This window comes from Apteryx mantelli, chromosome 2 (genome assembly GCF_036417845.1).
Source record: "Apteryx mantelli isolate bAptMan1 chromosome 2, bAptMan1.hap1, whole genome shotgun sequence".
Taxonomy (NCBI): domain Eukaryota; kingdom Metazoa; phylum Chordata; class Aves; order Apterygiformes; family Apterygidae; genus Apteryx; species Apteryx mantelli.
In genome coordinates this window covers 108,868,970-108,882,210 of record NC_089979.1, presented here as the reverse complement: position 1 = coordinate 108,882,210, position 13,241 = coordinate 108,868,970, and the positions used below count along the sequence as shown (strand labels likewise).

Sequence of the window (13,241 nt, the reverse complement as noted above, 5' to 3'; positions counted from 1 at the left end):
CTTTTTATTTTTTCCTCCCATTTTATTTTCCTTCTTTTGCTTATTAATTTCACCTGTTGTATTTGCTTCGTACTAGACCTTAAATTATCACAGACAAAGAACTGCATGTTTACAGACATGTTTGCACAACAGCTAACAAAATGAGGGTCTTAGTACTCTACTAGCATTATAATAACAACAACAACAATAAGAAGAAAACAAACGCCCATCCTTGGAGATACAGAGAAACTTTGAAAATTGCTGAGTGCTGCCTGAACTTGGCATGACTTTTTCACTACTTTAGGGAATGCTTCCTCAGAGATTTGTTTTGAGATTTTCTGACAGGTATATAAAATATAAGAATATCGTTTGTGCTTTTTACCCAAGACTTGAGTTAAAAATAAACCTTGACAAAATATTCATTGCTATTTTGATACTTTTTTGTCATATATAAATTATATCTGCTGTAAATCAAAGCAAAAAAAAAGAAAATCCAAAGCTCAAAGCAATTTTTTTTTTTTTAAAGGCTTTTAAATCACTTAGGGTTGAATCTATTGGCAGGTATGATGGGATGCAGATTTAGTACAGTGGGAGCTAAGCAAGCAACAGAAATTTAAAATTGATTTTCCTTTACCTTATGCTTATAGAATATGAAGTATGCATTATTGTATGTGTGAGTGAGTGTGTGTGGATACATCTATATCTATAGTATGGGTTGTTTTTTCCTTTGTAGCGTATGCATTGCTTTTGGAAAGCATAGTAATAGCAGTGTCAGTTTTACCACAGCAGATTACAAGCCACTCTGTTGCCCATGTCCTTATGGCTGGACTGTAGTGCCTGAAGGCAGTGTTCAAACACATTCCCTTTGGATCTCTGCTGCATTGTGAGAAAACATAAAAAAGGAGGCTCTTTTGATCTGATACGACTTCCTCATTTTTCTGGGTGCAGTGAGATGTAGTGATGCATCTCTAAACATGAGATCAACTCATTTAGAGCCACTGAGATTCAAACTGCAAAGATTCTAGTAGCAAATTGTACATGGTATCATGCTAACAAGTGTTTGGAGCTTTTGAAAAAATAGAGGGCCTTCTGAAGTAATTTCTGTGTATATAATTTATTGTGAATATAATAAAATATGAGTTTGTTTTCTCTATGATTTTGAGCTATATCGCTGGCTTTGTTAGGAGAAAACTCATTTTTTCTGTTCAAATATGTAAATAATACTGTTTATGTGCTTATATTTGTCATAATGATAGTTTAGTACCCCCAGCCAATGGCAACAACAAATAAAGCTACACGTGTGGAATACTGTGGCCCAGCCAGAGATGCTTTGATGCCTTGTTTTCAGAGGATAGATGATTGCTGCATAGTTAATACTATTTCTTACTGTAGTATTAGTACAGACACACAGTACTAACAGGCATAAGGTTCATATTATGGGGAAAGACATTGTAAAAAGAATGTTACAAATGAAGATCTTTCTCCTAAAAAATCTCTTAATCTAAACAGAAAAGTAAAAGATTAAGAGATAATGGAGGTGCAAAGAGAGAATAAATTCACCTAAGGTCACAGAGGATCAGTAATAGAGAATCTTTTCTTTCTTGAATCCCAGTATTCAGTACAAGTTGTATGGAGATGATCAAAGATCATTAACCATTTAAAAATATATGTGCATATGTTAAAATTGCTATGAATAATGCTAATTTTGTTAGCTTCATGGTAAGCATTTCTCTGCAGAATACTTCTCTCCTGTTCTGCTTTATTTTGATTAGGGTTTGTTGGACTGCGTCTGGTAACAGGGTTTTCTTCGCTAATTCTAGGCAGTACCTTGATCAAAATAGCAAAGCGGCTGTGTGGTGGGTGCAGTCTCACTGTTGAGTCTTTGTGAGTGAGCACATTGACAGTACAGGTCTTACCAGAAAGTAGGGAAATAGAGGCATTCCAAAGCTTGAGTCTGATTTAAGGTTGTTCAGTTACAATTAATTACATAGATTGTTTTGGAACACCAAATAAAATATCTTTTTGTCTCTTCAGGTTTGGTTCCCTGACCAAAACTTACAGAATCCATTATAGAACTGAAAGTGCAGGACAAAAGCATGGATAGTAAAACCTGTGACTGATGAATTATTTTATGCAGAGATTTGGGGATGGGGTCATATTTGTCACCCAGTTCCCTCTCAATATTTTGAAGGCTTTCCGACTTTACCTTTTTTTAGAGGAAAACATATGTGGTGATGCCATTAACTAAAAGAACAGGGGAATAAGACCTAACACATCTTCCTAGCCAGCTGAAAGTGGTCTTATATTTTTAAGATGTCAACAGTGTTATTCAGGCTATCTATATAGTAGTAAATCCAATGGGAGAAAAGTCAGATCTAAGGTATTCAGACCTGTATTTCCTATTTAAATTTAAAAATTTTTGAAAATGGCTATTTTCTTTTTTTCTCTGCATTTTTCCCTTCCCTTTACCTCTCTTTTCCCTCTCTGTTGCTTTCTGTTTGTGCTTTTTCTCATGTGTTTTTCGTGTGTGCTGTCTCTCTCTGGTGCTTTCTATCTTGCATTTTCTCTCTTCTTTTTTTTTTTTTTTTCCCCCTTCCCATTGTAGCTGTAGCCTCTGAGAACAGTCAGCCTTCACTGAACAAGGGTGAAGTTCTAACATGCTGCAATGTGATGGCTTAGGTCTCTTTCCTACTGATGCTGGTACTTCAGTGGCTAAGGATGAGAAAAATTATATATTTACGCTGCAATAATGGGAATTTTGTTTGAATGGTTTACTGTCTAAGTACCATCCCACATCATGGTAATTATCATGATATTAAATAGCTGAGTGTCATCGTAGAAGGAACACAAGTCATTACCACAGTTCTACATACAACAACTCTTAAACATAATTGCTATGTAATCTTTAGGTGATTGAATTATCATGCAGATCCATGTGCTTGCTGCCAGCATAGCTATACATAACAGAATACTTCATCAGAAATTACTGATCTGGGTTTGTTGGGTTTTTTTACTAGAGTGATTTTCAAAATGTGATAATTCAGGGCCAGGTTTTGAAGAAATGTGGTATGTGTACTCAACTTTGTTAAAGTGAGTTTGCTTCAATGAATAATGCCAAGAACATATGTACATGGTTGCAAGAACTGTATAGGTACAAAAGGGACGCTTGCCTTTTCATGGGCAACTTGTGAATCCATAAACCCACTGAAGTCAAGGGCAGGATTTATATCGTTTTGGTCAACTCTGGAGCAGATGCTTGATGGTCGAAGTAACTTTGGTTATCTCAGTAACTGTAGACAGTACAAAGAGGTGCCAACTGGCCTTAGAGAAAAGATAATACATCCCATGTATGGGATCCTGTAACCAGCAGGAAGTAAAGTTAACAAATGTTAGTGGAAGAGGATCTGTGGCATTGTATACAGAACCATATTCTTTATGATATATATTCATTATGATAGTTACTTAACCTGTAAATGTCCATGGATTTTATTTCATTTGTAGCATTTCTTCAAGGTAGTTGTATGTAGATTCAGCAGAGTGTGGTCAAATTTGCTCTGCATAACGGTATGAATTCTGTGATTACAGGATGTTCAAAAATATGACTTCCATGTAGATATTTTTTCTATAAGTAGATTTCATGCTGCTTCCTTTATGAATTTCAAACTGAATGTAAAAATCTCAAGAAGATATTCTTTGGATCTCTTGGCCATTGGCATTTAAAAAGAAAGCAAAAATAACAGGGGCTTGTATAATCTCTGTTACAGTATTTTTCTGACCATTTCCTTTGATTCTTCAAAACAAACTTCAAAAGTACCATATCTACTTGAATAGCAAGAATATACAAAATATCCCTTCTGAACTCTCATACTGTTTCTTTGGAGTGAACCACAGACATAATATAGTCCAGGGTGCCCTCATTTCTGAGAGCAATGTCTTTATCTGTGCATGAGTAAACACGTCCTCCTTGAATGCTGATCAGATATTAATGGATTCCTTGCACGGCAGATAGAATATGCCATTTTGATATTTAATTTTGATCTGTTTCTCATTCCTGGAATTTATCATTCAGAAGAACAGATCAGGCTGATAGTTTTAGTTGCACGTAGAGCTTAGTAAGTATTTATTATCAGCGTGTATATTGCAAAGTGTATTTTATAAAGAAAAATCATGATTCTAATATGTTTTGCTGCATTGTGAAATACATATGTAAGATATACATCAGTATATCATATCCCATACATGAGATATTGCAATGAATCTATAATGCTCGTGTTTTATTTACTGAGTAAGATTTCTTAACCATTCAATTGACATAAACAACAAAGGGGTCAAAGTTTATTATTTTATCAGAAGTCTTTGTAGGGTTAGGGAAGTTTGGGGGAAAGGTTCAAGTTACATGATTGTAATCTGTTTCATTGCAGAGTTAAACTGCTAACAGCCAGTCCAGCCTTAGGGTCTGAGTGTGTTAGGTTACTGTTTCATCAGAAGCAGAGATGAACAGACTAAACTTTCTCACTTGCGTGATTATTGTGCAAATTATATCTCTCTACTTCTTTCTGCTCTCAAGAAAATCTAGAACTGGTGCCTTCAGTTAGTTGATGCAAATAAAGGAAGCATTAGTAGAAATGGAGGGTAAAAATCATATTGAGAAAATGCCGTAGAAAACAGTGTATTGTTTTATATAATTTGAAGAAGTGTTTGTAACTAAAAATTCAAAAATTTAAAATTCTTCCCTTTGACCTCTTTTACAAATAAACCCCCTGAGTACTGCAGACGTGTAGGGTGACATAGTCATGGTCATCCATGGAAAAGTCTATACGTAAAAAAAAAATTCTCTTGTCCATTGGAAATAGTCTTCAAATCCTTCAGTGACTCTAACCCCTCTGTTTGGTCAGCTGCTATCAATTCGAATGTGTAAAAGCTAGTGGGAAACAGAAATGCATCACAGATGTCTCTTGACAACTTTTAGATAATATGTTACTTGAAAAAGTGACAGGTTGAGGGCAATATTTTACAGAGATATGAGGAAACTTGCATTATAGAATCTGTCCTCAATCTTTTAGATCTCCTCTACTCTCATAGGAAGAATTTGTGGCATCTTTGGCCATTGAAGACAGAATAATTTCTATGGTTTTTTTTCTGATCTAACCTCAAAAGGTGAGCAGGGTGATTAGACGTAGTTTCCAAGTCCAACACAGCTTTTATTGGCATGAATTAAACACCCTCCATTAATACCATTTGGCTTTAAATTTGAGCCAATGGAGAGCGAGGATGAGATAGCTTGTCTTACACTTTGATCTCTCGTAGACTCTGAAATACATACACTTGATGCTGGTTTGCAACAAGCATTACTTATCTTAAAACTCTCAGGCTTAAAGTGGCAGCAGCACTGTGAAGGGAAATCACAAGCTCTGATCATCTATCCTGTACTGAGTTCCATGGTTTTGTTCTTAGTATAAATCAAGTGGACCTGTAGGTACCGCTCTCCACTGTCATGCTTCCCCCATATCAATCTTAGCAATTGTAAACGCAATTACTACAAAGTAAGCTAAATTCTTAACCTGTGGAATTTGTAGTAAGCCCTAGAGAGCCAACAGTTTGTGTCAATTGAGGATAATGGCCATATTGTGATTATGCATACAAATTTAATAAAGATACATAAAGAACAAGTTGTTAACCAGAAACAGGTATCACAGACTCCACCATCATATGTAGGATCATTGTGTCAGCAAAACACGTGACCTGGAAATAGCGGAGAATTATTTATTAGTGATTTGTGGGGAAAATCCTGAATAATAGAAGCATAATGTCTTTATATCTGAAAACTTACTATGCTTGATGCTGTAGGGATATATGAATAGACATTTGATTAACATGACTGCAGGCCTTAATCTAAACTGAGTGTATTTTAGTTAATGAATACAAGATAGTTTGTGAATTTTGTGATTGAACAAGGAAATAAAAATTATTTATGAAAAGTTTTTGTTCTTAATGTGCTTTTCAGTAGAAAATAAATGCTAAATGTCATGAGGCTTGATTGCATGCTTTCTGTGACACTCAAGAGCTCTGATGTCACTGTAAAAAGTGTCTGGAAATTAAAGAATGAGGATAAGCAATCTATAGAGATGCTATACATAAGCAATTCCTCAATAATAATTGAGGACTTAACATTAATAATAATTAGCTCGGCAGTTCATTGGGTAGTTCGTAAATTCTTTGATGATTAGGGATGGATGAAAGCACTTGTTTAGGTGCTTCTCTGAATCAGGGCATAAAATATTATTAGCAGAAATTACTTGGAAATAAACATGTTTTAAATATGTTTGTGACGTATTGCAGGAACAAAGGTGACAGATCTTAAGATAACCAGCTGCTAACATAGGCCGCATAAATTCAAAATGAAATATACAAAAATGGCAAAATATTCAAAATGTTTTGATGGAGTTTTTGAAGATTCTCCTGTGTTTGTTGCACAAGAGGAATGTTTTAGTTTGTTTATTTTTGAGGGGTTCTAAAAGATTTAAATTACTTTCCAACATAAAGGCAAAAACAAGTTAGGAATTTTAGAAAGTTGCCAGCAATCACTCAAGAGCAGCCCACAAAGGTAGGCAAAAATCAGAAAGATGTTACTGAAGAATATGTGATAAAATGCCACCTTTAATTTCATTCAGAGCATGAAATGACTGATATGAATATGGTATGCTGATAATAAGTGTGGATGCTTTTGAAAAATGTAGGTGGAAAAAATAGATATATCTAATATATGAAAACAAAATATATCAACCATATCAAAACAGAGAAAAAAAAGGGAAAAAAAGAGTGAACATATTTTATTAATTCTGTAATAAGGAACAGCTTAGTGACCATATAAATTATGTCAGTTGTAAATAGTGAGGAGGAAATACTCCTAGAAACAGAAACTAAGGTACTAGTGATTCATCATAGTTTAAATGGTTTGTAAAGAGGATTTCTTAAATCTGTATAAATTTCTAAAATGTGTATCTATTTACAATCCTTTATCAAGCTCTGCTTAAAAGATGAGACAATACTCACAGAAGTACATCTATTGAATGGAGTGAAGTTGTATGGCTATTTTTACTGTGGATCTAGCCTCTGGAAAATTGTGGCTCATTTCTGTAGAGTACTGAGATTAAGTCATGAAAATACGAGTCAATGAAATTTTGCAGTATCATTATACAACACATATATGAACATTGAACTGACTTTAACTGATTATGATTGTGTCCCTCAATTTTCTGCCCGGATTTTGAATGAAAACAAACCTAGAACAAAAATTAGCCCCAATGGCAGAACATTTCTTTTCCCCCCAAAAGTAAAGGCCAAATCTTACCTATGATTTCTGTATAGCACTGTGAACTAGACAAGGTTTATGCCTAAGATTTATATACAATTAAAGGAATCTCTTATTACTGCCACGCAATTTAATTGGGCTCATGTTTTACTGATTACAGTCCTCACAGATACCTCTATTGGATTTTTAAGAGGTATCAAGTGAATTATTAATGATCACTCAGAAGTTTGTGTCTCATTTTCAACTATAATTAGGCAAGTGTGTATGGAAGTAACTATACTTAAGAGAAACTAAAGTAGTTGAATAAGGGTTGTAATATTTGTTCCCTGGAATCTGTTTTTTTACATCCTATTTATAAATTTATGCCCTGCCAGGTTGCTAATTTTTATAGTATTTCATTAAATTATGGTCAGGAGAAAATGTATTTGCAATACGTACAACACCTGCACATTTATTCTGTTCAGATACAATCTGCATATGCCATGCTTGCTTTTCCAGTGGATGCAGCAATATATAATTGCTCATCAACAATGTTATTTGCTTTTTCCTTTAGGGGCTGATGTTATCAATTTTGATGGCCATGTAGTGTTACCATACAGATTCAGGAACAAGAAAATGAAAACACTGAAAGATGTCATCTCTCTGAAATTTAAAACCTCTGAAAGTGAAGGTGTAATCTTCCACGGAGAAGGACAGCAAGGAGACTACATCACCTTGGAACTTAAAAAAGCCAAACTTGTTCTTAATTTAAATTTAGGTATGCTTTGATTATTTAGTATTGGGCATTTTTTAACTCTCAAAAGAATTTGCAGTCAAATACTCTATCCTTTTTCCCCAAGTTGCATGGTAAGCCACTTTATATAATCAGATCTTTCTGTGAAAATATTGTTCATTCGATTTCCTTACCTTTCTTTCTGTTCCATTCCTTCCCTTTTACTCTATATGAAATAACATGAAAATAAAATCATACATAAAAGCAAGGTCACAGTATATTATCATTAGAAACTTGCCACAAATTAAAAAGCCTTGATAGAATTATATTTGGCTTCAGGTATGTGATATTCTGGTCAGCTTGTCATGGTCTCATTTATTAAAAAAATAAAATAAAATCAAGTGGTTGTATGAGAGAAGGACTCTGTCAGCAGTGCTAGAATAATCAAGATCATCCTTAGGAAGCTACAGCAAAAAAGATACCCCTTTGAGAAGCTGCAGACCGTATGAAGTTGAGGTTTAGCGACCTTCCTAGAAAGAAGCGTAGCTTGAAGGTACGTAGAGGGAGGATCCTTGCTTTTTAAGCTCCTGGTATGAAACCCACTGAAACAGCCCACTGAAGCTGACAAAACTGTTGGCTTTTATGTAGATAAGACTTTGTTGTGAATAGCTAGATTTTCACATTTATCATAAAGCAGAAAGAAAAGAGCTGTCAGTCTTTGTACAAACTGGGCTGAGACTGAAGGAGGGTGGAGAATGGAAATCACAGGGTTAGTAGATCTGAAAACTAGGACTAGAAAAGGAAAATAACACATCCGTGTATCAGGCATTCTTAAGAAGGTTATGAACTTTCTTAATATATTCTTAATGTGTTATTCTAGATCCTGCCTGAAAGATTCCACTGAAAGACTAGAGGCTCATGAGCAAGCTGATTTATAAAGTACATTTTTTATGAAACAAAAGTGCATTTATCAGGTTTCAGGTCATCTTTTCTTTCAGACTAATTTTAGAATAAGACTTCATGTAGCTTTACTTCCCTTGCAGTCATGTGAACAGTAAATTTACCATGAATAGTAATGATTTCAACTAGCATTTTTTTTGCTCTTTTTCTTAAGATTAACAACGTGGGAAGATGATGATGAGGAAAGCACATCTTCCTATAGCAGTTGTCTATTTTTAACAATTTTAATTGAAATGCTAACCCATTTGTTTCCAGTTTCTTCATATTCTTCATTTTAGTCTGTCTCTATAATTTATTAAAACTTCCATATATGTGCTTGGTGGGAGGTGTTTAAATCATTAGACTGACAGACACTGTGACACACACTCGGTTAGTAAACAGAGGTAATGGTCTATGTTGTTACCCTTCCTCTGCCTAAGAATATTGTCTTTGCAGCAGAGTTAGGGGAAAAGGATGTTCATGGATGTTCATTGGTGAAAACCAATGACCTAGTTTCAAACATCTAAGGAGGTGGATTCAGGTTTTGCTTTGCATGGAAGAAACCAAGGCATGTGTACATATGTGATTTTGTTTGTTTGTTTTTTACCAACAGCCATTGAAGGATCAGTGGCCTTCAGCAGAAAGGTGGTATAATTAGGGGTGTGATGTCTTAAGCCATGGCGGTGTGATTTGCCAGAATGTGTTTATCACTGTGCACAGCCTTAATGTCTGAGTTCCAGACATGGATGCTAAGAAATTTTCAGCTTCAAAAATACTTTAAGTCCTCATGTATTCAAAACATGGAAGATTGCACTGAATTATTGGGCAGTGCAGCAATTTTTTAGACTTATTGCTGAATTATCATTTGCTGCTTCAGTTGAGATCTATACAATCAACTTTTGCTGGCTTAGCTATGTCAGTCAGATTGCAATGAGATGTGATCTCTGACTAGCATAGCTGTACTGGTAAAAGCCCCTGGAAAACATAGGAATAAATTGCAAAACAGTAGTCTTGTTAGTTTATTTGGCTTCCAAAATAGGAAGGTTGATGCAGGAGGAAAGACCAAAATAAGCTATGTTAGCAGAACACATTTTTTGCAGCTATTTGCTCAGACTGCACTGAGCCCTTTCTTGTACAGTAGTTGGTACAGTTATACTGGTAGAATCTACCAAGGGTAGAACTCATTTAAGTGTTTGCTATTATCAGACTGAAAAGGCTTTTTATTATCAGATTCTATTGTCAGGCACCAAGTCCTCAACAGTAGTAAATCAGTCTAGTTCCAGTGAAGCTGAGAATGTGGCACAAAGGCTATTCCAGGAAAGGTCACAACTTTTCACTTCTGTAGTGTAGGGATCAGAACACAGAAAATCTCTAGCTGAAAACAACTTTACATCTGAAAGTAGATACTGTTTCTCTGGTTAGCCTCCAAATAACGATTGTTACCACTATTTATACAGCTCACTGATCAGGTACTTGCTGTATTTGATCTGGCTATTCGTATTTATAGCAACAACTCTCCACTGGGCAGATCTTAGCTTCATAGTGGACTGATCTCCTCCAATTTATTGTGTTTCTGATGTGATTCGGGTGAAATATTGACAGAGCAAGAGGAAAATGTTTGCCTAACCACTATGAGTGAGGATTAAATGAACTGCTCTTGTTCCTATTCTCATCTTAGGTAGCAACCAGGTTGGTTCTATTTATGGCCACACATCCGTGATGACAGGCAGCCTCTTAGATGATCACCACTGGCACTCCATCATCATAGAGCGCCACGGGAGAAATATCAACCTCACCTTGGACAGGCACATGCAGCATTTCAGAACCAATGGAGAGTTTGATTACCTGGACCTTGATTATGAGGTAGACATTCAAACTGTCTTTCTAAAGAAAAGTCCAATAAGAAGAAAAAAATAGCATAATTTAAGATGTTTTGGTACTTTTTTATATATTTGCTTTGATTATTTTTCCCTTACATTTCCTCAAATTTTCTTTCAAACAGTTATCTCTTAGCCATAAACTTAGTTTCTCTCCATTAGTCTACCGGATCCTAAGTTTGACCAGAGCTAGCCTCTGTTGTAAGCCTCATCTCAACCTTTTGTTTTAAAATGGGAGACTTATATTATTTAGCAAGTTAAGCATATGCTGCTTTTAAAATCTTTAATGCCAACTGCTATAAGCGATAAGTAAATAAAAACAAATCATAACATCTGTCATCCCATTCAGGTGATCATTATGCACTTGAATTGGAGAGCCTTGTTCTGTAGTGACAGATAATATTAGTTTCTAGCAAAGGAAGCAGATCAGAATCATTTTTACTAATATGAATCTTGATCTTGCTTTATTTGGATAAGTAGGTACTTCCTTGCATTTTCATAAATATGCCATCAATAACTTCCCATCTATAAAGGAACAGTAAAGAGATAGAAAAATTTTAGGAAGACTTCTGTTTTATCAGTCAGTTAATACACAAAACCGTTGTTAATACTCGAATTTGGATTAGTTGTTTGATCACAGTCTGGCTTCTGCTACTATGAACTTGTTCAGTTGTTGTAAGTTGTTGGATGAACATGAACTTCAGCATAATGGCCAATATCAGCTTTGTATAGTGATTTTCTTCTACTCTTGGCTGTTTCTAATGAAAAATAGTGTTGTTGGCTGAGCCAAATATGTATTTCCATCCTTGCAACTTTGTAAACAGTGAGAAGAAATCAAAATGATGTAATGCAGTGAAGTTTGAATTGAACTTTTGTACTGATTTTTTACAAACATTCTTTTGATCAAGAATATAATATGAATGTTTGGGCAAAACGGCGATACAATTGTAAATATCACTGAATCAAATATTTACTTATATTCCAACAAATATTTATTAATGCCTTCTTTGGTAGCAGTAATTATAAGATAAGAAGCTAATTTGCCTCTATCACTACTACTCATGAGGCACTGAAGATCTGAATTGAGTGGCTCAAAACTCACATAAATAGGTTTTATGAAAGATTTTCAAGTGAGTGAACAACAGAAAAAGTCAGGCTGAATGCCATGAGCAAGCGTTGTGCAATATATTTACGTAGTGAATATATTGTGTATAATAAATTTACTCAGAAGTGAGAGTGGAATCCAGGAGATCCACCTTTCCTTTCTTCTGTGACATTAGACACAGCACTGGTAGCTCTCAAAGGTTTCAATTTCCATGTACACAGAACTTTTCATGTTTAGTGGAAGTTATCTGAATGTGTGTGGATATGAGTTTTTGTGGTTCATGCAAAAGAATGTTTTGCAGCAATTAGAACATTATGATCACCTCCTCCAGTTAGTGTAAGGTGGTATAGCACCTCTAAAGTCAAGTCATGTCAATTTACAGTACCTGAGAATGTGTCTACAAAGCACTTTTAAATAGCCTGTATGTGCTATTTTTAAAAATTTGGTTTTCAGCTGTACAGCTTTAGTTCTTCCTAAATGGTAAGTCAAAGTGTCCCCACTTTTGCATACAAAGTAGTACCTTACACACTTTTTATATGGAAAATGTGTTCCTTGCGCTGCCTTTTCCTATTCTCAGTAATAACCAATGGAATTAACAATGAATAATATTTAAAAGCTTGATTCTGGCAAATCCTAGCAGCAGACTGCATGTAGAAATCTTTGTAGGCACTCGTGGGGAAGGGTAGGTAGGTATCATTATTATTTATGGCATCATCTATTTGGTATAAATGCTTAATCTACATTGAGGAGACTAAACTCATGAGACCACTATTCACTTCAAAACATTGGTATAGAGACATATATATTCTAAAGAGTGACAGAGGTGGACTTCCTAAAAGATGAAAATTTTTTTCTTGTGCAATGTTTGCTTGTGTTATTTTTTCAGCACCAATGACTCTGGATAACCCAATATTTTGACATGATGAAATTCAGCATAAAAACAAAAACAATTCCTGTTCGACCTTGATGGCTCAGCCATCTGCTTCTAAGCAATTGGTCTGGCCCGCTAAGTCTTGTAGTAACTCCTCACTGACTATAACTGCTTGATAAATGTGTGTTTTCAGTAGCAGAAGGTGATCCTGCCTAGCAGTGGGTAACATCTTTGACTATGTGGTTCTATAAAGTTCTTCTCAGATAAGCATGTATATAAGCACTAAAGGAAGTCTAACTGGAGCCCAGAGCTACTGCATTCTTGTCTGCGCTCTGACACACAGAGCTTAGTAAATGATTCAGATCAGATAATCTGGCTAATTTTATGTCTCCTCTTGTTTAGAGAAGTACTGGGATGGACACAATTTATTCCACGTTCTTTATTTG

At 35.1% G+C, this 13,241-nt stretch overlaps 1 protein-coding gene across 1 annotated transcript in view; it reads left to right on the top strand.

Annotated features, from left to right (window-relative positions):
* CNTNAP2 (contactin associated protein 2) overlaps nt 1-13,241 on the top strand; it is a 1,164,397-nt gene that overhangs the window by 541,273 nt on the left and 609,883 nt on the right. Inside the window, exons 5-6 of the mRNA XM_013955738.2 lie at nt 7,845-8,048; nt 10,621-10,805. Of these exons, the coding sequence (XP_013811192.2) occupies nt 7,845-8,048; nt 10,621-10,805 (389 nt within the window). The remainder of the gene's footprint in view (nt 1-7,844; nt 8,049-10,620; nt 10,806-13,241) is intronic.